Source organism: Eptatretus burgeri, chromosome 4 (genome assembly GCF_056783735.1).
Source record: "Eptatretus burgeri isolate ZD-2024b chromosome 4, Ebu_testis_v1, whole genome shotgun sequence".
NCBI lineage: Eukaryota > Metazoa > Chordata > Myxini > Myxiniformes > Myxinidae > Eptatretus > Eptatretus burgeri.
In genome coordinates, this window is record NC_140964.1 from 25,618,890 (window position 1) to 25,645,064 (window position 26,175).

At 40.7% G+C, this 26,175-nt stretch overlaps 2 protein-coding genes and 1 long non-coding RNA gene across 3 annotated transcripts in view; all 3 read left to right on the forward strand.

The window, feature by feature from the left end:
* The window catches only part of LOC147027656 (uncharacterized), a 29,316-nt gene extending 22,306 nt beyond the window's left edge, over positions 1-7,010 (forward strand). Inside the window, exons 2-3 of the long non-coding RNA XR_015056893.1 lie at positions 2,919-3,033; positions 5,930-7,010. This is a non-coding gene — a long non-coding RNA (uncharacterized LOC147027656). The remainder of the gene's footprint in view (positions 1-2,918; positions 3,034-5,929) is intronic.
* Positions 7,011-7,433: 423 nt separating this feature from the next.
* LOC147027657 (uncharacterized) lies at positions 7,434-17,363 on the forward strand. The gene is made up of 3 exons (XM_085876524.1): positions 7,434-9,031; positions 9,394-9,472; positions 16,575-17,363. Exons 1-3 carry the CDS (start codon positions 8,967-8,969, stop codon positions 17,361-17,363), a joined length of 933 nt encoding a protein of 310 aa, XP_085732650.1. The 5' UTR covers positions 7,434-8,966.
* LOC147027658 (uncharacterized) lies at positions 16,964-21,338 on the forward strand. The gene is made up of 2 exons (XM_085877193.1): positions 16,964-18,372; positions 20,910-21,338. Exon 1 carries the CDS (start codon positions 17,574-17,576, stop codon positions 18,006-18,008), a length of 435 nt encoding a protein of 144 aa, XP_085733319.1. The 5' UTR covers positions 16,964-17,573; the 3' UTR covers positions 18,009-18,372; positions 20,910-21,338.
* The last annotated feature ends 4,837 nt before the right edge of the window (positions 21,339-26,175 follow it).

The window sequence follows — 26,175 nt, forward strand, 5'->3', positions numbered from 1 at the left end:
CCCTCACAGATTCCTCGCACATAGGCCTCCTTGTCCACCCTCAGTGCACGTACAGTTTTACGCCTCAGCTCCCTGAACAGCTCAGCTCTGCCATTCAGCCTGGCCCTGCGACTCTGGTCAATGGTATCCAGTGTCCCTTGAGAGACAAAATTCTTCTTTGCCCTGCGGTGAACTCCAAGGCATCCACCGGCAACATCAAGGACGGTGGTCTTGAAGGTGCTCCACAACTCTTCAGGACCCCCCAAAGCACCCAGACCCCCCAAGTGTCCACTCAGCCTGTTCGCAAACTCCTCAGCTACTCTCTCATCCCTGAGCTTGGCAACATCCAGCCTAGGCTGGGATGGTACCATTCTCCAGGATTTAAGGTGCAGCTTTAGAGTTGCTACAACAAGCCTGTGGTCAGTATTGAGGAACTGAGCACTCCGGTAGACCCTGCAGTTCTGGATCATCCTCCAACGACCGTCAATGAGGACATGGTCAATCTCCTTTGCCACACCGCCAGCGTTGGAATACCAAGTCCAGCGATGAGCTTGCGGGCGCTGAAACCATGAACCAGCCACCCTAAGTCCATGACTTCTTGCAAAGTCAAGGAACTTAGTGCTATTCTGGTTCATAGTTCCTGACCCATGGGGACCAACACACACCTCATAACCATCCCTATCAGTTCCAGTCGATGCATTGAAATCCCCCAAGACTAGAAGTGTATCTCGTCTGGGGCACTGATCAACCACAGACTCGAGTGTGGCGTAGAATGTGTCCTTCATGGTAAGATCACTCGCCCAGTCGGAGCATAAATAGAGACCAGGGAAATGACACCTAAGGAGTGACGAATCCTTAATCTCATAATACGCTCGTTGACCGGTGTTACCTCAATTATCATTGGGGTCAGCTTATTGGACACAGCTACAGCAACACCTTGGGTATGGTAACCATCAGAGCGACCAGACCAATAGTAGGTGTAACCACCCACCATTATCTCGCCGCAATCCGGTCTCCGAACCTCAGAGAGAGCTGCAATCCCGATGTCCAAACGCTTGAGCTCAGATGATAACAGAGACAGGTGATCATCCTCTCTTAGGGATAGGACATTCCAGGCACCCACCCGAAGGGACCGCCTCAGGTTAACCCAAGGAGACCGCCGTCTGGTGGACGACACCTCAGCACCACTCCGACACACTCTCCTGCAATCTGACCCAGGGATGTTACCCCGTGGTTTCCCTCCTATCAAAGATTGGGGGTCCTGAAGGCTTTGCCCCAATCCCGCCATCCGGTGAGCTGCCCTGCGAAGGGAAGCTGCACAGGAGGTACTCCCACGGAGTGGGTTTTCAGATTTTTTTGCGTTTTTGCGTTTTGCGGAATGAAGGGTTTTACGGTGGCCGGAGTGCAAATCCTGCCACCAACCTCCTAATAAGAAGTAACCCAACTGCAGGAGGACGTCCGCAGACACAGTTGGGCACTAGATATGGATGGCCGTTGGCTCACAAGGAGCTCCTCCGCCCTTTGACAGGTTTTGTTTTTAATCCTGCTGGGTGTCCATATCCAAACACCCTCCTCACCAGAAAACCTGGTGGGGGAGACGGTTTAGTCGCCGACAACCCGACCATGGAACAGGTTAGTACAGGTTTACATGGTACCTGTAGCAGGTCACAGATCGAACCTGACCTGACAAAGGTCAGTCAGGTACCACTTACTACCACAGTAAAAATGCAATACAATTCTTACTACTAGTAGTAAATTCTTACTACCGCAGTAAAAATGCAATACAATTCTTACTACTAGTAGTAAATTCTTACCACTTACTACCGCAGTAAAAATGCAATACAATTCTTACTACTTGTAGTAAATTCTTACCACTTACTACTGCAGTGAAAATGCAATACAATTCTTACTACTAGTAGTAAATTCTTACCACTTACTACCGCAATAAAAATGCAATACAATTCTTACTAATAGTAGTAAATTCTTACTACTTACTACCGCAGTAAAAATGCAATACAATTCTTACTACTTGTAGTAAATTCTTACTACTTACTACCGCAGTAAAAATGCAATACAATTCTTACTACTAGTAGTAAATTCTTACTACTTACTACTGCAGTAAAAATGCAATACAATTCTTCCTACTAGTCGGACTACTTACTACAGCCCTTCTCAAAATAGAAAAAAGTAATTCGAGATTACAGACCCTCGCCAGGCCTGGAGTGAAGTTACCGAATCGCACGCTATTTCTGCTTCTTCGGCAATAATCTTGACAAACATGGACAAAGGTGGAAACTGTTTCTTGTCTTCTTTCCAGTCTGATACGATTGTTGCTCATCGCAAAATTAGCCACTGTGGTAAACTGAATTTCTAATTGAATTTATAATGAGGTAAAATGCCAATTAGCCTAAGCTAATGACTTAGAAATAATTTGAGAAATATTTGCCGTGAAAAGCTCATTGGGAGGCTTGTACACATTCCATAGGAGTAAGAAAGACCTTGTAAACCTAATCTAGGGTCCATTGGCCCAGATGGCCTGGCCAAGAAATCACATTCTCTTTTACTCCCCTCATCAGGACCATCTGGAGCAAGCCCAGTAAGGGACTGCTTTTCATCCGGTGTTTGTGATTTTACCCATCTGTGCTTTCTCAAAAGGCCTTTCTTTGTTTTGTTAGTTTCCTTTGATGTATTAACCACGCCTTGATAAGATCACATATATATATATATATATATATATATATATATATATATATATATATATATATATATATATATATATATATATATATATATATATATATATACTCAATGTAATCCATGTAAAATTAGGACTGCTTGAGATTCGCTCCAGGCTATCTTCCATGTGCACATGTTTCTGTCTTTTATTTTGTTACTGAATAAACAGCTTCAATTGAGCATAAACTTATTTCTGTTTCAAGGTGGTCAAATATTACCACAACAGAATTGGTGATGAGGATGGGATAAACAGCCCATTTGAAGAGAGGAGAGGGGTGTCTGCCCGGCGATCAGCAAACACCGGCACCAAAAATGAAGGTGAGAGATCTCTTCTAGAGGGTGACTTGCTCCCGCTGGGTAGACTGCCCTTCTTTTCTCTGTGGACGTTGCGCAATCCCGAACCGAAAATGAAAAGTTAAGAGTATATGTAGCTGTTTATTGAGTGAAATAAAATAATTTGAGAGTTTCGGCAGGGAGGTCCGGCGTTACTCCATAAAATATCAAGGGATTTATTATTCCTTGAGTCGGATAACATCTTGTCGGGTTTTGATCAAAGCGCCGAGTCACAGAGTTGGGCGAGAGGCGTTGCACAGAGGGTTGTCGAACTGCCGAGTTGGGAAACGGCATTAGAGGGCACTGCGCAGAATGTATAAGTTGTGGAGTCACGGGCTGGCAGAAAGGCGCAGGTATTGCCACAAGGGTGAGTGACAAGGGTATTTCGTACCAAGGTTGCGAGAGCTGGGGACCAAGGGGTTTGAGGAAGTCTCTGTAAATAAAAGAAAGTCAAAATAAGGTTTGATTTCTGAGCACTGACGAGTACTCGAAGTGACTACAAGTACGGTAATGGGGAATCCTTCTTCGAAAGCAAATGGATGGCACTGCTCCCACTCTGAGGTTAAACACCAAGTTTATGAATGAGACCTTTAGGTAGAGTACTTCAAAAGATGTGAAGTTGTGGGCAGAGTGAACCAAAAAATAGAGATTCCACTGGGATAGAAAAGAAAAGAAATCATCACGCATGTAACCAAAGTGATTTCATGTGAGGTGTTTAATGGTAATATTGTTGTTGATTCGGGAGCGCTAAACAGCACTGCTGTCTCACGGGTTATATCGCCGGCCAGTTCGGCACAGGTCTCGGGTCAGGCGCCTAAGATCACGATCCCAAAGTACCCGTGTGCTTTGCCTGTTGGGGATATACCCCAGCTACAGACTGGGTTTGATCAGAGACCGAGCGAAGTCTGCCGCAATCTGTAGCCAGTTTGGTTTTAAATACAAATCGAGCATTTGTTCTTCAGCGCGACACGAATAAATTCAGTGTGGCAAATTTCGCATGAATCAGCCAGATTTATTTGGGAAACATCGGGGAACACGACACAAGAAGAGCATTCGCGATAACGTTATAATTCATCTATAACCCGCCCTTATCTCGCGAGCTACTGATACGGGTTTCGGAGGGGGGCCCTTACAAAATAAGCCTTAGGCCTGGACAACAAGCATACAAGACACGGAGTACTGGGTGGTGCCTCATGGACGAGAGGAAAGGTGTGGAAGACACGAATGCGGCTCGTGACAAGCCGATGTCACCAGATTCGAGCGCCCACCCTAAGCATGCAGCGTGACAAAATGGTGGCGACGTCCTCCTATCGGCCCAGTCCACGCACACAGCCTTGGTGTGTCCAGCCCCTGTGAGGTCGACGGCAAAAGAGAGAGATCCGGTGAAAGGAACCGTTTTCTAACCTTTCGGAGCAGGCTTTTTCGGACCACTTCCGGGGACGCATGATTGGTCCATGGTCCGGGTTTGCAGCAGCTCTCCGCCAATGAGTTGCTGGCACGTCTTGTTGACTGGCTCTGTCAGGGCGCTGGGTGGGGGCTGGTTAAGAAGGGGGAAGGAAAAAGATAGCGCCTCTCAGTACACCACCACTGTATGAACACTGGACCACCTGCTACACCTTCCGACACACATTTAACATCCGATTACCAAACAACCTGGCTAAACATGCATTTAAGGGGGGATCTGGGCTAATCCTATATTTAATAACCCACTAAGGGCCCATTTCCGCAACAATATTGGGTCAATGTTCTGAAAGTGTCTGAAATAGTTTGTGTACAACGTTTCAGTGCATGTGGGTATGTGTGTATTGGTTTGTGTATGTCAGACATATATGCAGTTGTGTTGTGGTTACAGGCATGGGAGAATTATAATGAATTTGTCAATCAACACGAGGCTTGGTGTGTGGAACGAGGAACGTCCAGAAGTGTGCACGATCAGTGCCTTGCTGTGTATATGTAAAGTACGTTGTTGGGACCATTGACAGTCAGGACAGGCGTCAACAAGTGGGGACAGTGGATAGCCCTGTGAGACACCAGAACAGGGGACACGTAAACGATATACGTTTGATAAATACAGACCTCAATTGGTGCGGAGCTTGGACAAATGGTGTGATTGGAAGAAGGCAAGTGCAAATAGTTTTCCGATAAATGGGAGTTTTGATAAGAACTGACTCAAAAACCTGAAGAAGGAAATGGAAAAGAGTGAACAGAATAAGCATGCAGTGAAAGTCCTTTGACTTCGGATTGATATAAAGCTGGTAATATTAAAACACGTACAGGAGGAAATCATGAGTTTGGAATGTGCACCAAATGTCTTGTGAGCTGTGTACTTTTCATCATTTGGAGAAGCAAGCACTTTTGGTACAATGAATAAAGTTGGGTGGGGGTGGGGGGGTACCCTGCTGTGGAGTGAAGGAATGTATGTGCTTTGCCTGAAGGGAAAAAGGGTGGACAGCTTGTCTTTGACCTGCTCAAGAGAAATTGGTTGTAGACAAAACTGTTTTGATGTGGGAAAATTAAAACATCTTTGTGGGAAAATTAAATAAGAAAAATTACTGTCAAAGAGGAAAAATGGTGAAGCTAAAATATATTGTTTGATTTTTATCTGTTGATCGCAAGTGCACATGGGATCAACATATAAAAACGACAATTCTTTGAGCATAACAAAGCTATTATGGTAGCGATGTCAATAAGTGGTTGCATCACTGGCTAGTTTGCTTGTAGCAGTTGTAGTTGGATGTTGTCTAAAATTGATTGCAACTTGTTGGATATTGTGGTACCTCGTGTGCTGGTTGGCACCGGGGGAGAAAGATTTGAAATTGATGGTACATGATATTGATTCAAACGTGGCACTGAATGTTGTAAATACTTTGTGTGATCGCAGGACAAACCATTCACACCCAAACGCTCCACCACCATGATCACGAACGTCACGTCTTCGTGTGTCCGTGCGCAGGACGTATGGGCTCCAAAGGAGTGTTTCATTTTTGCATCGATATGAGCTTTTAGCGATTTGAATCACTCGCGAGGAGGGTGGCACATTCCAGCTGTGTGTGATGGCTGTGGGCTGTGGACACAATACATACACAACTGAGCCGAGCGCAGAGACTGCACAGGTTTCCAAGGAGAGAGGTCACCTGGTGTTTTGTTTTAAAATTACACGTGAGAATGTGGGATGATTTTGCTCGGAAGCCATGTTGTTTGGCAGGCCAGGTGGGCGAGAGCGTGACCTTCTGCTGCAGTGGGTCAGAATAAAGAGATGGATTGTGATAGACTGGTGTTATCATTGCAGGGAAGGTGAATGCAACCAATGCGGCGGCGGGCGTGGTATTATGGGATGCTTTGCCAATGTGGAGGAGGATTCACCACATCTTACATCACAACATAATAATGCATAAGTGATTTTCCCTCCCACCCAATTCTAGTAAATGCACACACGGGAGTAGATGATAAATGGGGTTTCAGGGACTCCCATTCAAATGAATGAGGGAAAAGGGAAAAACTTTCTGACTCAAGCCCCAAAAGCCCAAAATAGGAGACTGATTTTCTCCCCACCTATCCCCTTCCGGCCCATACAAGCAAATGTAAAATTGAGACTGATTTTGTCCCCACCTATCCCCTTCCCTCCCATACAAGCAAATATAAATTGATACTGATTTTTTCCCCAATTATCCCCTTCCCTCCCATACAAGCAAATGTAAAATTGAGACTATGAAAGATTGAGACTTACTGATTAAAGCACTTCTTCCCTTTCATATTTTCAATCCACTCAAAGAGCGAACCAACGAATATTTAACCTCCACCATCTTCGAAGATGGATGGAGGTTACTGTTTTCACCCCTTTCTGTTTGTTTGTTTGTTTGCGAACAGTATTACAGAAAAACTTCTCGACGGATTTCGACGAAACTTGGTGGGGGGGGTTAGGTATGGTCCAAGGATCATGCCATTAAATTTTGGACTTGGTCCCCCCCAAGAAAATTGTTGGAGAAAAATTTTTTTTTTTGCATTTCTACATGTTTTAAGTGATTTTCAACCCCCCCCCAAAAATAATTTACCCCCTCCCCAAAAAAGAAAAAATTTAATTTTTTTGCATTTCTACATGCTTTAAGTGATTTCCAACCCCCCCCCCCCCCAAAAAAAATTGTTCGAGAAAAAAATATTTTTTTTTTTGCATTTCTACATGTTTTAAGTGATTTCCAACCCTCCCCAAAAACATTGTTACCCCCCAAAAAAAATTGTTTGAGAAAAAAAAAATTTTTTTTTGCATTTCTACATGTTTTAAGTAATTTCCAACCCCCCCAAAAATATTTAGAGAAAATTTTTTTTGGCATTTCTGCATATTTTTAGTGATTTCCAACCCCCCCCCAAAAAAATTGTTGGAGAAAAAAAATTTTTGCAACTTTTTTTTTCAACAAAATTTCGATTTCTTTTTTTTGCATTTCTACATGTTTTAAGTGATTTCCAACCCCCCCCCCCCCAAAAAAAAAATGTTGGAGAAAAGAACTATAACTCTGTCAGCACTGTCGACATCATATTTAATGAATAAGATATAAGGTTCACTTGAGTGACCCAGCAGTATTGGCGGCGGAGGTTTTGCGCTCTCCCGAGTGCTTCCCCTCTAGTTTTGCCCATGTTCTACTTCAGAGAATAACTTAATTTTCTTATAACATTCATTTCCATCGAGTATATTCACTTTATCTCTTCAAGCACGAAAGAAAGGGCTATCCCTCCTTCGGTTTAGTAAAATGATGAAGTGCTTTTAAGAGCACAGTCGTGCTGTGAAAATGAGGAAGTATTCTGTGCCCATGTCTCTCATGGTTATATCTTAAATCATCACAACACTAACAGAACAAAGTTTAGCTAAAAACAACTTATAAACGTAGGTTTTATCAAAATCATTCAAAGCAAGATGTTTCATTTTCGTGTTAAAATGAGTCAGTCTGGAGTCAGCCAAGCTGCCTCGCCCGAACCAAGCCAAAAAATTCTGGTCATTAACCTCCGCCATCGAAGATGGACGGAGGTTACTGTTTTCACCCCTGTTTGTTTGTTTGTTTGTTTGTTTGTGAACAGTATTACGGAAAAACTTCTCGACGGATTTCAACGAAACTTGGTGGGGCGGATTAGGTATGGTCCAAGGACCATGCCATTAGATTTTGGACTTGGTCCAAAATCCAATATGGCCGCTATGGTGGCCATTTTGAGAAAAATATTTGAATTTTTGTTTTTGCATTTCTACATGTTTTAAGTGATTTCCAACCAACAACAACAAAAAAAAATTGTTCGAGAAAAAAAAACAAAATTTTGCAACTTTTTTTCAACAAAATTTCGAATTGTTTTTTTTTTTTTGCATTTCTACATGTTATAAATGATTTTCAACAAAAAAACTTGCCAAAATTATAATTGCGGCTGATTTTGGAACTTCAGGTGGATATACCTACGTAAAATCAATTTCTGTCTCAAGGAATCCAGTTCAGACGAATGAATTGAGTATGTAAAAGTTAAAATTAAAAGGGAAAGTTGCAAACTATAACTCTGTGAGCACTGTTGACGTCAAATTGAATGAATAGGATATCAGGTTCACTTGAGTGACCTCGCAGTATTGGCAGTGGAGGTTTTGCACTCTACCGAGTGCTCCCCCTCTAGTTTAGAGAATGGATTGTGCAGATAATTTCTCCGACCTTGCGGATCAATCGTTTTCACAAGATGACAGGTGAGATCCTGAAACCAATTCATTATTTGTTGTTTTATACAGAATTAAATCACTATACAACCAATAATTATTGTGTCTTTTTCTAACAGCTTGTCCCCAACAAGAACATCGTTGATAACTGATCTTGAAAATGAGTTATTTGAATTACACGATGAGTGGATAAACATGAAAGACTTCCTTGAAGACATTTGTTTGTTTAGAAAAGAATTGAATGATATTTTTCTCAGCTGGCAAGAAATTCTCACGTCCTCTGATCTTGAATGAGTCGAGTCAAAGGTGAGAAATTATCCCTCTGTGTGTGTGTGTGTGTGTGTGTGTCTGTGTCTGTGTCTGTGTGTGTGTCTGTGTGTGCGTGTGCGTGTGTGTGTGTGTGTGTGTGTGTGTCTGTGTGTCTGTGTGTGTGTCTGTGTGTGCGTGTGCGTGTGTGTGTGTGTGTGTGTGTGTGTGTGTGTGTGTGTGTGTGTGCAAATGTGTGTGAATATGTGTATGTGTGTGTAAATGTGAATGTGTGTATATGTGTGCAAATGTGTGTATGCGTGTGCATGTGCTTGTGCGTGTGCATGTGCATGTGCATGTGCGTGTGCGTGTGCGTGTGCGTGTGTCTTTGACTCATTATTTTTAATTTTTTTATTTTTCAGTTTAAACACCTGTCTGGATGAACCAAACACACAACTTAATCTTCTGGAGGAATCTGACACGACACTCTATCTTCTGGAGGTAAATGTTATATTTATAATTTTATTAATATCATGATATAATCATCTTTATATACCCGAATTGTTCTTCACTCTTTGTTTTGAACAGAATGTGTTGATCGAGTTTCAAAACCAAAACAAACCATCAGACTGCTGCGAAAGAAGATTTTGTTCAATGTTATCACTTTTGTTGAATTATAAATGCTTTCCTATTTATTCCCTGATTTTGAATTACAAGAAAAGAATAAATGAGATGTAAAGGGGAGGGGGTTGGGGGAGGGTTAGGGTTGGGGGGTAGGTGCGCTCCCCCAACGACCCACCACCCCGTCATCCCTCTCTCCTCCTCTCCCCATGTGTGTGTGGGGAAGGGTGAGGGGTGGGATGAGGGGGGTGGTGGGTCAAAGGTGGGGGCGCACAGGGGGTGGGGCTTGTGTGGGTGGGTGGGGCTTGTGTGGGTGGATGGGGCTTGTGTGTGTGTGTGGGTGGGGCTTGTGTGGGTGGAGCTTGTGTGGGTGGAGCTTGTGTGGGTGGGTGGGTGGGTGGGGCTTGTGTGGGTGGGGCTTGTGTGGATGTGGTTGTGTGGGTGGAGCAATTTTTTAAAAATTAAATAAACATGTTGTGTGTGGGAACTAATAAACTAATCACGAATTATGTGGATATGATGGATGTTGATGTGGTTTATGTGGGTGGGGCTTGTGTGGACGGAGTCAAAAAGGGGCGGAGTTTAAAAAGGGGCAGAGTCAAAAAACTTTTTACAATTTATCTTTGTCTTTTGTAATTCCTATGAATAATATGAACCTAAAATATCTTCCCCCTTTAAATCACATAATTTGTAAGTCTAAGGAACTGTATCGCCGACATCAACAATTTTAAAAAGTTCATTCGTCCATCGCTTGGAATAACCTTTTTCAAAATGAGATTTCTACCTGTATATTCTTACTATATCACCGACTTTGAACTTAGGCTTTCTGACATTAATCTCTTTTTCATATTCTAATTTTGTAAATGTTTCTGATGGTTTAGTTTTTGTTGAGATGTGAATCGTGTCGTTGTACTTATCCACAATATTCTGAATTCAAGATAACCATTGTTGAGAACCGAGTTGAGTGAATTTTTTATATAGTCTCTCTTTTAAAGTGCGATTAAAACGCTCAATAACAACCGCTTTTCCTTCATTAAAGGTGCTGTTTAATGTAATGTAGTGTTATTTTAAAGAAAATTCATAAATGTTTTGTTGCAGAACTCTGTACCCTCATCAGTCCACAATTTTTTAGGTTTTCTCTTGCTTTTACTGAATATCTGTTGGAAAGCTAACATAAGAGTATTGCCTGTTTGTTTTTCAAAGGGACGACCCACGCATATCTACTCCTCAAATCAATAACGGTTAAAGCATACTTGTACCTCTTATCATAATTGAATTCAATTAAATCAGCGGACCAGATATAATCAACTTCCTTGGAATAAACCTTCCTTCTATGAAACTTTGTGATTATTGGTTTATGTAATTCATCAGCTAATCGCTCTTCATTCTTAACGACATCATGAGAGCCCATAAGTTTTTTTAAATTTCCAAGCCCAATTTTCAATTTAGCACTGTTCATCTTCTTCACGATGAACCCATCAACTTTTTCTCTCAATGTTGGATTTTGTATGAGACAAATTATACAACATTTCTCTATCGGCTTCATGTTTTTCTTCCAACGTTGTGCTATTTCCATAATCAACATCGTGCCTCATGCACACTTCATCAACCCTATTGATAGGTTTGCTCCACGGTTTAGGATTTTCAGCCTCATCTAATCTTTTATTCAAGTTTGTTCCTGGACCACAGAAAGAATAACCTGGAAGATATAATTCCCCTGATATTCCAGTAGTTGTAAATTTACTTCCTGGTAAAAACTTTTGTATATCTCTCCCTTGTTTGTGTTTGGTGATGAATTCACTCTTTTTTGAGCCACACACCCAGCATGCACCTTTTTGTATAACCCTATTATTTTTACTTTTAACATACGAGATATTTTTACTCTTGGTTTTCTTTTTACATTTTAGACAATAACTCATTTATTTATGTGAAAAATTCCGACAGTGTGAAAACCTTTTTCGTTTCCAACATGCACATTTGAATCTTAATTTTTAAAACATAAAGAATCCTTAGAAATGTCTTCACTCTCTCCTCCATTTATTTAAGAAAAAAAATGTAAACCTTTAATCAGTCAATTACACCAACATCATCAATAATATAATATTTTCCTTCTTTGACTTCTTTATCTCCACTTTCTCGTTTAAATCTTCTCCCTGAAACCGATGTTAATAATCCTGACACGTATATTTATAATAGACTTGCCAATTCTTTGTTTTCCTCCTCGGTGCATTGAGATTTATTTATTTTCTGTAATACCTTTGATCTTTTTATAATCTCACTGGTTTCCATATTTTTATATTTATTTATTCTCTCTCTTTCCTCCCTCTCCCTCTCCTCCTTCTCTCTCTTCTCAGTTTCGTCAACTCCTTCCTCATCCCTCACTATCCTTGAACCACTTTCACCCCATAGAATATCATACATATATTCATCCAGATTACTTGATATTCCTGCATCCAAAATAATTTTTTTTCAACAGGAAACTAATAAAATTTCTTCTGATTTTCTAAAAGAGCCTTGCGTTTTCTTCACTTAAATTTTTTTTTCCTTCTTTAACATTTTAGTTAAATCCAAAGTTGTTGGTTTATTAACATCAGTATAAAGCCAATCTTTTAGTGAAAATACTTCATTCTTATGTTGTAGAACATATTTATTAAAATACCTAATACCCTTTTCTTGAAGGTATGCTTGGACACAGAAATGATAATTTTCTTGAAGCCTTCTTGCTGTCATTTATGTATCAGAAATATATGACAGATTAATATAATGACAGGAAATACCTCCCCATCCTCCCCATAGTTAAATCAGTTTGTATTCCCTAACTTATTATATATAATCCTGTTCTTTGTGTTTTCATGATAGAAACTATGGCAAAACCGTCATTGATTTTACCCTTATTAAATTATATTATTTGTTGTTTGCTAATTGTGCTTCCACAAAACTCATTCTCGGCACCAAGTCGATAATATTCTTCCTTATGAGACTGATTTAATTGTTCCAGGTCTTCTCAGTTCATTTTAAATGACCAATCATATTCTAAATCATTCATATCATATCCCCATTGTTCTATTCTCATACAAACGATACGCCCATCTTTGTAAAATTTTATTTTAATTGGAACTGTTAATTCTGTATGACCCGGAGATAAAATCAACACTTCTGTATCTTTGGAATACACAGCCGTTTTATTTAAGGATAGAAATTGTGATAAATCACTTAATCTCACCAAGTCATTCTCGTCAGTCGGGCTTTGATAATTTAATTTATAAGCATTTTTCATGTTAATATTTTTTGCGACACTATATTTCTGTCGTTCAGCCTGTGCCTTTGTGTAATAATTTGATAAATCAATATTCACTTCTTGGGATACACCAAAGATAGAACCATCTTTACCAACATAAGTCATTTATATTAAATTAAAAATAATGTCATTAAAAAATTTATTTTTGTTGAGTTGAAATAACACATATAGACATAATTGACCACAACACTTGGACTTGAAATGTTTGATAAACACCATTCTGTAAGAATTTTATGACTTCAACAGGTGGTAGAAGACCAAAACTATCAAAATAATATTGGTCTTGACAATTAAAAATACAAACCCAATGAGAACCGTTCCCATTATTATCTTCTAAGTTCATAATAATATTCTTTGTATGTTTAGACACGTTTGTTAATTCATCTCTCATACAAATAACCACATTATGAATTTTTAATTTCTTACAATATTTGATAAGTTCTAAATTTTATGTTGTATTCTTTCCAAATTCTTTAAGCCACTCTATTAGAAAGACCACTTTGGAATTTTATTAAACCACTCTTTAAACCACTGTTCATTTATTTATTAGAAAGATAAAATCCATTAACCCTTTTCGTTACTTTTGCACCTGCTTGTGTGATCGAAGAAAGCATATCTCTAACTAACAATCTCGCTTTATCAGGCAGACTTTCAAGTTTTTCAGCAAAATCTACAATTACACCACTTCCACTAATTTGTTTCTCCAACTCTTTATTATCTCTTTCCAATTCTTTTTGAGCCTGGAGTTGAGCCTTCCTTTCGTTGGAAGTTTTCAGGGCTGCTTAAATACCACCTGTCAATGCTCCAGCCACACTTAAACCAGCAAATAAAGGAATTAGAAATGGGAGAAATCCTCCACTCGTCTCTCTTATTGAATATTTCTTCAACATTGGTTTTGACATTTTAATTTAAAGTGAGCCAGTATCGTTCAAGATTTTCTCCTGTTCTCTTGTGAGCAAAACATCAATTCTTACTGCTTCTTTTCTCTGAATTGTATTAACGTTAATCATACAAGGCTTTTGATTTGAATACAAGATGATAGTTTATGAAGATTGATTTGATTAACATATACCCCAGTTGGCACTTTACAACTCATTTATTTATCAAAAAAAATTACGTGAGACTAATCGTAACACCATTATCTGTATTAATCTGCAATTCTGTTTCTTACAAAAGCAAACAATATGTATCAACTTCTTCACTCTCTTCTCTTTCAATGTATAGGGAAGTATCCACTCGATTAGACTTTATAGTTTCCATTTGAGCACTCAGGTCAATCGCATAGATTGCATGCAGACTTTCAAATGCTGTCATATCCAAAATGGGTTCTTTATTTCCATTGCTTTCACACACCTTTTGGTAAGACTTGTATGCTTCAGCATAATCATTTTTTTCCCAATTAATTTACAATCTATCTCGTGGATAAAATGTTCCATCAAGAGAAACGCGAAGTTGTTTCACCTTAGCATTATCACTCAATGCATTATTCTTATCAGCAGCAGTATCACCATCTGGTTTTTAAAAAATGAGCCACAGATATTGTGGCTTTCCTTCCAGAAAAACCAAATTCCACGTGTCAGTGGTTTGGTTCAGTTTAACATGTTGGCATCTTCTTTTGCGGTATGATACATTGAGTGGCTTCCCTAACATTTGTTAGGACACACATAACTAACCCTAACCCTAACATTATGCGGATCATAACTGATGATCCGCTGTGGCGACCCCTAACGCGAGCAGCCGAAAGAAGAAGAAGATACATTGAGCGGCTTCTTTGAGTTAAGTCTTATATTCAACATCTCTTCTGTTTTAACATTAGGAGTACATTCACAAATATACCAACTAATTTCATCAATTAGAAATTTATTCTGAGCAGCAAAAGCATTAGCCACACCAAAAAGCAATCTATTTTCATTATCATTCCTTTGCAGTTGAAATCTAATTTTAAGACCAAACAGAACTTTATCATGATCACAAAATCTAGATATACCTTGAAGAGGAACTGCCACAGTAAAACTATTACCTGCTTTTGTATCATCATTATACATTCCTTTCCTTTGACTATATCCAGGGTCTGTGTTTGTTCCCATTGCAATATCAGGAATAAAACCTTCGACAGCCCCCTTTCCCATTCCATCACGAAATGAAGTGTAAATTTCATCATTTCAGATGTAGCAGAGACATAATCAACCGCTTCAACTTCTTGTGTTCCAATATTCAAACGAATACGATCAAACATTTTACAGAAGAAATCATTTACGAGTGCAGCATTTGTGGTATTCGCAGCCTTAGTGAATGTAAATTTACACAACAAGAAACGTTTGGCTGGATTCAAATAAGTTTGTTGATTATTTATTTCAAAACTTTTTGTTCCATTTGTATTCCAGTCTGTTCCAGTTATGGCATTTACCTTTAAGTAGTCTTCTTTTTTAGTGGAGTTTGAGATAACAATGGTATCATCCAAATCATAGATACTATCAATTGCTTCCATACTTGTATTTATTTCGGAAAAAAGATGTTAAAACTTTTGAAACCCTGACCCAAGTATTTGAATTATTTTCTGTCGTTCTTGGGGAGACAACTGAGTTTTGTCTTTCTTAATTTATTTTATTGCTTGCAATTTATGAGAGCACCCGCTACATTTCCCACAGCAGAAGCAGTTGAACCAATTAGGTCTTTATGTTTAAGAATAGTTAAACCTATACCCATTACAGTATTAATTATCCCATCTCCTTTTTTTCTCAATTGATGTCCTACACCCCTTTGTCTCTGAGGTTTATAGTATCCTCGACCAAGATACATACCTTCACCCTTGTAGTATGGGGTAAGGAACATCCCATCCCCTGTAATTATTTTATATTTTCCCAACTCGTGTTTCCTCACAATAGCCATCGTATTTATTTATTGGAAAACTTCACGTAGGTGAATTCTGATGGATATAATTTCTCCATTAAAATAAATAATGCGATTATCTTGGTCGGTTATCCTAAAATTTACTCTGTGTATGGTTTTTCCTGACACAGGTAGATAAACCAGATTTTTGGGTTCCATATTGAATTTATAACCAATGGGGTTGAGTGTGCACTGAATGAAAATATTGTATTTGTTCTTATTCCATCATTATAAGCGCCATCAATCAAATCACTGATTTAATACCGAATTTATGCCTTAGGATATTTGAACGACATTATCACTGTAAAACGTCCCATTAGTTTCAATCTTTTTTGAGGAGAAACCCAATAACTCCAAATGAATTATCAATTGTGAAATCAACCTTGTAGTTATTTTTAAGTTTAATCGTTGATTTTGAAGTATGTTTTTGAATATCTATAACAATATTTTTTGATTCATCACCCTGTTCTTTCATAAGATGAGCAATTTCGGAAGATATTTGAGAAATCTCATATGCTCCGGGTGAAACCGTTATCGTTTTGTATCCACTTCCCAGATTATAACTGAACTTGTCATTTTTTTCGGTGATATTAAACAAGGTATTATAAGTTTCCATAGACAATAAAGACACCTCATATTCTTGTGTTGCGTCAAGTTGTCGTGGGTATGGAAATGAAAATGTGTGGTCGCTTGTTGTGAAATTAAAACTAAGGATTGTGCTTCTCATCTTATTTAATATGGAATAATATGTCTTTGCATTGGCATTTATTAATTATGTGAACCTTGGATGGCCAGGAATTGTCCTTCCGTGAAGTCTATCTCGCAAGGGGACTCCTGGAAAATGACCAGCACCTCCACCTTCCTATGGAGAAGGCAGGCATCAGCCAGTCTGCGCCAAACCTCAGGAGTCTCATGGCAGTCATACTCATCACCTGTTTCCCTAGCAATCCACGCACACTCTGGGATCAGTTCCGTGACCTCCTCTCTGAAGACTACCTGTTCCAGAACCGTCACAATGTTGGCAATCCTGATGCTGACTACAACGAGGAGGTCTACTACCTTGCACTTTGCTCCCTCGAGGACAAGGTGATCATGATGGGCGGCCGTCATCTCAGTTTGTATGACCTACCTACATCACAGAGGGGCACAGAAGATAGGCTCAAGAGAGAGAGAGAGAGAGAGTACCTCAGGGAAGTGGACTACAACCAAGAGCAGTTGGCTGTCCAGGCTGTTGACCTCCAACAGCACCTGACAGATAACCAGTGTCAGGTCTACAATGCAGTCCTTGAACTGGTGCAGCAAGGTAGCATCATCTTCCTTGATGCACCGGGAGGCACAGGCAAGAGCTTTGTCATCAACACGACACTGAAAAAGATTCACTCAGGAGGCAAGATTTCTCTTGCTGCTGCATCCAGTGGAATTGTCGCAACACTGCTCCAGGGAGGACGAACGCTGCGCAGCACCTTCAAGATCCCACTCAACACGCACCTCAAAGAGCAGCCAACATGCAACATCAAGCGTGGAACAGCATTGACCAAGATCATCAGGATGCTGCTGCCATCATTGTGGATGAGACGACAATGACTTAAGTCAGCTTATGAAGCTGTGGACCGTACACTGAAGGATATCACAGGAGTCCAGCAACCCATTGGAGGCATCCCCACGCTGCTCTGCTGAGAATTCCAGCAGATCCTTCCAGTGATAAAGAGAGGCACCAGATCCAGTATTGTCAATTTCAGCCTGAAGACGTCCCACTTGTGGCGCCATGTGATTGTCAAGCACCTGACCACCAACATGCGAGCTCACCTGTCTGGCGATGAAGGGGCCACCAACTTCTCCAAGCTGCTCCTGGAAATTGGCAATGGACAGATCCCATTTGCAGCCGAACCAGAGACGATCGCAATTCCTCCTGGACTGGGCAAGGTTGTCTCCACACTGGAGGAGCTCAAGGCTGAAGTCTACCCTTGCTTGACCACAAATGAAGTCAGGTCTGAGTGGGTGGCTGAGCGTGCAATTTTCTTTCCGCTGAACACCAATGTCAACCAGCTCAACAACTGGCTCGTGGGAGAGTTCCCCGACGATGAGAGGATCTACAAGTTTGTGGACAGTGCCATCTGCGACGAGGAGGCAGTCACTAACCCTGTTGAGGCACTTAATTCTCTCAAGCTGTCAGGAATGCCACCACACCTCTTCAAGCTGAAGCTCGGTGTGCCCATCATGATCCTGTGAAACATGGAGCCAACCAAGACCACAAATGGCACATGCAGCATCATAACCCGCCTGCATGCCAGTGTCATTGAGGCCACCATCTCCTGTGGACCATACAAAGGATCCCACTCATTCCGTCCGATTTCGAGCTGCCCTTCCAGTTTTGCCGACTCCAGTTTCCCTGCAAGCCATGCTTTGCGATGACGATCAACAAGGCTCAAGGTCAGACGTACAAGGCAATCGGTGTCGACCTCTCTGTCCTGTGCTTCTCCCATGGCCAGCTGTATGTGGCTGCCTCTCAGAGCGGAAGCGCAGTGAAGTTCAGCATCCTGACACCCAATAGTCAGACACGCAATGTGGTCTACCCCGAGGCACTGGAGCACTGGTGACGAACGCTGACAACGACAAAGAAATGTGAAATGTGTCCAAATTAAATGTGATATATAAATGTGATATATATTAAGCACCACAATTTACCCCTTTCTTACTCCTATTTTTTTCCCCGGGCAACGCCGGGTACTCCAGCTAGTAGTACATATTTTATAGACATACACACATTCGAAACGTATGTACTTTAAGGACATGCTCATTCTAATTGTACATACTTTAAAGATGCACTCACATTCTAATTGTACATGCTTTATCGAGGTACTTGGATCAAAAAAGATAACATGTAATACTAGTTACGACCAGGAGGTGCTTGTGGTCGACGTTAGCATATTATGTGCAGACAGACAGATAGACAAACAAACAAGAAAGATGTCCAGCAAAATACTTGCACAGCATGATACTTGCAAAATCCAAATAAACAATTGTTGCCATGGAAACAGCAATTTGGTAATGTCGAAAAATTGACCTATGCAGTGCTTTACATGATTAATTGGTTGTTTTACATTAACGACCTGTGTCAGTTTTAATTTGACAAATTGAAAAATTCGTGAGGAATGGCAGTAATAAAACCACAAAAGTCCCATTTCATTATAATGGGGTGAAATTGTTGTCAAGGAATCCGTTGAATGTCAATATGGAAAAAATCAATCGTTCAGACTTTTGGTGAAACAATTCAGTGACCCAATATGCAAGTAACAGGAGCACTGCCTCAGTGCGGAAGAAGACATCATGCAGAGCACGATACTTGCAAAATCCATAAAACAAATCTGACCGAAAAAATAATTGGTGGTTGAATTAAATGACCAAAAATGCAACTCCTCTTCAAATTTCAAGTGAATTGGATGAAAATCGATAATTTTCGAAATTCAGCCTATGCTGACCTTTTGGCCTATGTTGACCTCAAAAATAATTGGGTGGTTGAATTCAGTGACCTGAAATATAAATCCTCTTCAAATTTCAAGTCAATCGGATGAAAATTGAGGATTTTAGAAACACCATCTTAGTTGTTGAACTTTTGGCCTATGATGACCTCAAAAATAATTGGTGGTTGAATTCAGTGACCTTAAATATATATCCTCTTTATATTTCAAGTCAATCGGATGAAAATTGAGGAATGTCGAAATCTCACCTAAGTTGTTGACCTTTGGCCTATGTTGACCTTTTGACCTCATAAACAATAGGCTTCTTCCTTATGACAAACTCGACCATGCGGTGAAGTTTCGTGAAGATCGGTTTAAAATTGTGACCTGAAGGCGACAGACAGACAGACAGACAATAACAAAATTGACGAACCAATATATTTGAAAAATCTTCGATTTTGTAAGTAACAAAGAAACTGACCCAAAATGCAATTACCCTCTCCTCTGGCAAGGGGAACTTGCAGAAAAAGCAAGGGGCTCAACACTGATTCCTAATGTAAACCTAAACCTACTTTCATTCTTAGTCAACTACAATATGGCGTTCATATTTTGGGGGAGAGGTTGTTATAGTTCACCGCAGTGTCGTGGTTCGAAATCAGGAGTACAGAAATGTTGTGCTGTTGTACAAAGGGGTCTGAAAGTCACTGTACCCCTCTCTGGAAAAGCATTCGTACTGAAAATCTTTCAATATCCAGGTTTTATTGTGCAGTACTTATAATAATTAGTCATTTTATCGATATGCACTTCATCATACAGATACAATGACTACTTAGTACTTATTGCAAGTACAGTACTGCATAAAAAACCTGTATATTAAAATAGTTTAAGAACAAATGCATTACTGGGGAGGGGTAAAGCAACTTTGAGGCCACCTTGTTCATTGGAAACCATGAGCTATTGTGTGCAGTCTGTGGCTGTTGGTTGCAAAAAATTTCTGGGGGTGCAGCTGTGCCACTGATGCAGTGCTCTCTATTACCAGTACACTGGTACTCATTTCACCAACCTCAGAAGGACGACAGGCTGAGTCAACCACACCTGCTGTTAATTCAATGAAAAAAACAGGGGCTCAAACTCAAGACCCGAAGATCTTAAGCCAGCCACATTAACTGTTAAGCCAACACCAGGTTTAGGAAACCACTGGTGATTGAAAAATATCCCAAACGACGGAGGAGATTGCGTGGCATACGTGTGTAGATACATGGTGTGAATCCTCCATTCGATCTGAGTAAGGGGAAGAACGGTCCTTTGGGAAGTGAAGAAAAAGATACATTCTATCTCAAAAACAAAAGCAAGCCACAAAGTAAAAGCTTTGCTGCATCTTTTAGTTATTCCTTTAAATGTTTAATCAAGTCATCAAACTATTTTCCTCATCTTTTTGGGACATTATTTCGGTTTTGCCTCTTTCAAGATCCAAGGATCTGAAAGTGCCCCTCCCCCCTTCCCCAAATAATATTAACAATAATATGGCTTATTGCTACTTTCAATGTAAGCTTCGAGTACATCATGTGCATTCGTTTGAGATGTTTTGCTTTGTGGACAAGTTTGTGGTTTTACAAGCAGGATGCTTGGATTTGCCAAATTTTTATAAGCACTTTTTCTTTTCTTGGTGCAGATCGGGTGCACAAAACAACAGCTGGACAGGACAATGCGAATAACTGTCCTGCCAGAATTCTCTGCAGAACTTTCATTAGGCAAGACAAGTGTCAACATGGAGAAAAAGAAAAGTGTTTGTGCCTGATTAACTGCCCGATAATGGCATGTTCTGCACAAACAATGATGAGAGCCGGTTGGGGCATGTCGTGATGGAAGCAATTATATTGATATTTATCATGATGTTATTGCATCTTTCGAATCTGCCCTTCCCTGTTGATACAACTTACAACTACAGTGATTTATAATACACATCTACAAAACATTCTGCAAAATTGCATCGATGATCAGTGTTGAAATTTTGGGCTAAAAAATGCACAATATTATTTGGTGTTGCTGAAGGTGATCTCTATCAGAGTGGCCACCTGTCCATGATTGTAACCCTTCCCAAGAGACTTGTAGTTAGGATCAAAATAAAGACAAATTACTGCACCATAGTCCCAAGAAGGAAGCCAGACGTAACAATGCATCGCGCGCACGCACACACACCGAGACCTGGCGCGGGAGCATTCAAAACCAATAGCTCATACATGCAGCGACCTTTGCACTCCACCAGTCAACTCCAAATCCGATTCGTACATGCTACAGTCCCTTCAACAGGGGGAAAGCTGGGGAACCAGGGGAAGAGTTGGGAGAGAGAGACAGAGTAGAGAGAAAGGGGGGAGATAGAGGAGGAGATATATACATACATATAAACATACATACATACATATACATACACATATACAGGCATATACATTCATATATATATAAACATATACATATATACACATATACATATATATGCATGTATATATATATATATATATATATATATATATATATATATATATATGCATGTATATATATATATATATATATATATGCATATATATATATATATATATATATATATATATATATATATATATATATATATATATATATATATATATATATACACACATACACACATACATATATATATATATATACACATAATATACATATATACATACATACATATACGAGGTGTGTTCAAAAAGTATCCAACCTTAATTTTTTGTGCGGAAACAAATGAAGCTAGGGAGGTGTGGTTTAGTGCACGTATGTTGGCGATCCTAATCCGTATGCGTAAATATTTTTCCGCCTGCAGAAGCTGTCAGTCGCCGACAGACCGCCGATGAGTGAGGAAGTGTAAGTGAGCGCCGTCGGATTTTCGTTTTTGACAAAATGACGGAAAAACTTGAACAACGCTATTGCATCAAATTTTGTGTAAAGCTTGGCGATTCCCAAGTGGAAACGATCCGCAAGATTCAACAGGCCTTCGGGAACGAAGCAATGGGCACTACACAGATAAAAGAGTGGTACAACTGCTTCAAAGATGGTCGCACATCAGTGGAAAGTGAAACACGTTCTGGTCGGCCCTCAACATCCCGAAATGAGATCGTCATTGTCCAAGTGAGGACCCTGGTGATGCAGGATCGTCGAATCACGATCAGAGAACTTGCAGATGAGGCGGGCATCAGCATTGGATCCGTTCATTCCGTTGTGACTGAGGATTTGGGCTTAAGGAGAATCTCTGCAAAGTTCGTGCCAAAGCTGCTAACGATCGAGCATAAGCAACTCCGTTTGGAGATCGTACAGGACATGCTGGAGACTGAATAGCGATCCCAACTTCTTCAACACAGTGATCACTGGCGATGAGACCACAGTGATCTGTCATTTTGTCAAAAACGAAAATCCGACGGCGCTCACTTACACTTCCTCACTCATCGGTGTTCTGTCGGCGACTGACAGCTTCTAACGACTAAGCGGCTCGTGTCCCAGCGGCCCCGTTGAGGTACAATCTCTCGGTAATCTACCCGCGCGAATAATTAGGTAAATCGAAGATTTGGCGATCGGACCCTGTAGCCGGGTGGAGTGCGGACAAGGTTGTAGTGTGGTTAAGAACACATCCGTGGCTGGTTTTCGGTGTTGCACTGGAAAGCTGCGACTTGATTGTCTGTCCGGTGGACGTACGGCCGCAATTCGGCTAAACGCGGCTGTTCGCACCCCGGCGGGTGGGAAAGCTACAACTAAATATATATATATATATATATATATATATATATATATATATATATATATATATATTGTTTATCAAGCCGCCTTCTCACGACCTTTGAACTGATTCACTAAACAAAAACTGAAAACTAGACTGACATACAAATTGACAAGCCAGTAGGCAGACATGGGTATTCGATCAAGTCAAATTTAGTCGTTTTTCAGCCGTTACTTGTCAACAAAAGCGTCCATAGCAACGGTTGTTTCTCACACATAACTAGGACATACCATGAACCTACCATACCAGTTTCATGTATATCTGACTCATAGTCTCTGAGATATAACGAACTTCGTTTTTTTATTGTTTTCGACCAGGGTTCATTCAAAGTCTATCTTCTCCGACAGTTTTCATAGGATCCGGCTGGAAATTTTTGACAATATGGCTGAATGTACTGCCCACAGTCGCCCGTGGCCCGATTTTTGATTTTCGAAAAAATAATTATTTTATGATTTTTCAAAAATTTCAAAGTCCCGTTGCTAGGCAACGGTGGTGTCCATAGCAACGGTTCTCATTTGCACATAACTAGGTCATGGTATGAACCTACCAACCAAGTTTCATCGAAATCGCCATTGTATTAACTGAAATCGCCATTTTAAATACTGATAAAATAAGGGTAGAACAAATCTCAAAAAAAATAAAAAAAAATTTTCGACGAGATCGACGACCCAATATAACACGAGTACGGTCAACTTACCTTAAAACTTGCCAAAAATATGAACCCTCTTGTCTGCGGATCCAGTTAAAAACTTTGTAGCAATGTCTTGGGGGTCAAGTGCAGTCAGACTATCTCGGTGAACATGACAGATCATGAGATGGTTGAGGCGTTGTTGGGTCATTGTGGAACGTAACCAAGTCTTCATACGTCTGAGTGCACTGAATGACCGTTCAGCTTCGCATGAACTTGCTGGGGAAACCAATAGAAGCCGAAGCAAACGTTCTACCTGTTGGAACATTCGACGGACTTCCGGCACCATGTCAACAAAATATCTTACGGTAATCCTCAACAGATGAACCACTGAACTGGTTACGAAAGAAGCCAAGTTCTTGCTCGAGGGAATCCGACAGTTCAGGATATTTGCGGTCTATTTGTGGTTTGAATGACCCAGACAGGATCATTTCACCCAAGTCCCTATATGCCATGAGGTCGGTTGATGTGAAGTACTCGTTCAAGTTCTCGGATGTGCTGTCAATGACTGAAAAATTCAACTCTGTATACCTCCTCTGCAGAATTGGCAGGGTATTCCTGCGTGCCTCCATCAAGTCTCCTCAGAAGCTTGTGCTTACGAGGGAGGTTCACTGGATGTAGTTGGCACTGCTGGAGCTTCTGTTGTGCTGATTCGAAAACCGCCTTAAACGTCTGGTCGGTACGGAGAGATTGGAGATTCTGTGCAGTTACCTTTGCAGCAGTAAGCATACCAGAGACGGTAACTTGTGAACCCTGAAGTGCCTTATTGAGGTATTCAAGGGATTGGAGAACGGGCAATGATGCAAACAGACCGAGAACACACTTTCCTGATGAAAAACAGCTTCGAATACTGTTGGCTCGCGATGCCGTGTTCGTACCAAAGTCATCACTTCCTTGTTGAAGGGCATCTAGTACCGCTTCATAGTTATCCAATATCGATTTCACGGCAGGAGAACGAGTTAACCAACGCGTTGGGCAAATTGGCCTCAGGCGTGTAGGGCAAGGAGTGTCAGCATCGTCAGCGTGGATATTCAAGTACAGATGCTTGAATTTTCCAGAGTTGTTGTAGATGTTGCTGAGTACCTGGACATAATCAAGGGCGTCTCTTATGAACGGTGCAGTCTGTAGGGCTTTGGATGTAATGAGTTGGGTGACATGAGCTCTACAGTGAACATAATTGGCCAGCGGTTGGAGTTTTTTTAGCTGTGCTTGACAGCCCTTGTACTTTCCAGACATGTTGCTTGCCCCATCGTAAGTCTGCGCTCTTCGGTGTTCAATAGGGAGTTGACACCGAATTAGGACATCCTGAAGCATCTTACAAAGTGATAGTCCTGTTGCTGATAATACTTCGTAGAGGCCGATGAGATCTTCTTGAACATCAAAGGAATCCGTCACAGAGCGCACACACACCGACTCCTGCTCATTACCCTGAATATCTTGCGTTCCATCAGTTATGAGTCCAAACTGAGTGGACATTTCATTCACGTTACTGCAGATGTTTCTGAGGATGGCATGACTCATCAACTGTAGAATTTCGTTCTGAATTTCTCCACTTGTGAACGTCGTCTTCCTTGACAGCCACGTCTTGAGGTTTGCATCATCCTCGGCCTGCAACTGTAAGAGCATTTTGAAATTCCCTTCAGAGGCATCCTTCCCACGAATTGCAAAACCTTGTCAGGCTAAATATTGCAGTGAGGTGATAATCTTCAGAAGTGCTGACTGTGCAGATCTTTGCTCTTCTAGCAGTTTGCTGCTCAGCTGCACACGGACACCAGGTTGACTTCTGCGACATTTCAGATTTTCAGAGGCAAGCCTATGTGTGTTTGATCGTTCGTGTTGTCTGAATTTTTCTGTAGCCTTTTTCCAGTTCCGAAAGCCCTTTGAGACAAATGCGTCTTCTGCACAGCAGGCAAGTTCGGTATGTTTTTCACGAGAAGCGTCCGTACAGGTGTGACAGAGTACACCGCCGATGCTCTGATGAAAATGAAGCCACGGAAAATCTTTGAACCACTGTTGTTGAAACTCCAACTTTCGGTTTGGCAGTATTTGAACTGGGATACAACTGACATCATGAGGTTGAAAAGGCTGATCTGGGAAATTAGGCCGAGTACTCGCACATGCAACCTTTTCTGCTATCTTCTCCTTTGAATCGTCCACCTCTTTCTGGGAACTTGATTGCTCCAGCAGAGTGGTCGGGGATGTGCTACTTGATGCTGTCGCGAAAAACTTTCTGATATCCATATCCTCGACGAAACGAGAAGGGAATTACATTTCAGTTGAATAAATTTTGACATGTGAATTATAAGGGTTATTTTTGCGTAACAGGGAATTTTTATTCAGTCTATCCTTTATCCTTTTTCTGTTGGTCTATCCTTCATCTTTGTCCTCGTGCAAACGGGAAATTATTCGGATGATGGCGGAAGAGAAATTCCTTCTGGAACGTTATTTTTCCTCGTA

Excerpts from the sequence above, each read along its gene's own strand:
- LOC147027658 (XM_085877193.1), top strand. The coding sequence starts at position 17,574 with ATGCGAGCTCACCTGTCTGGCGATGAAGGGGCCACCAACTTCTCCAAG.
- LOC147027657 (XM_085876524.1), top strand. The coding sequence starts at position 8,967 with ATGATATTTTTCTCAGCTGGCAAGAAATTCTCACGTCCTCTGATCTTG. Across the intron at positions 9,032-9,393 it reads TTGAATGAGTCGAGTCAAAG|TTTAAACACCTGTCTGGATG; the intron begins GTGAGAAATTAT and ends TTTATTTTTCAG. Across the intron at positions 9,473-16,574 it reads CGACACTCTATCTTCTGGAG|GAATTGTCCTTCCGTGAAGT; the intron begins GTAAATGTTATA and ends TTGGATGGCCAG.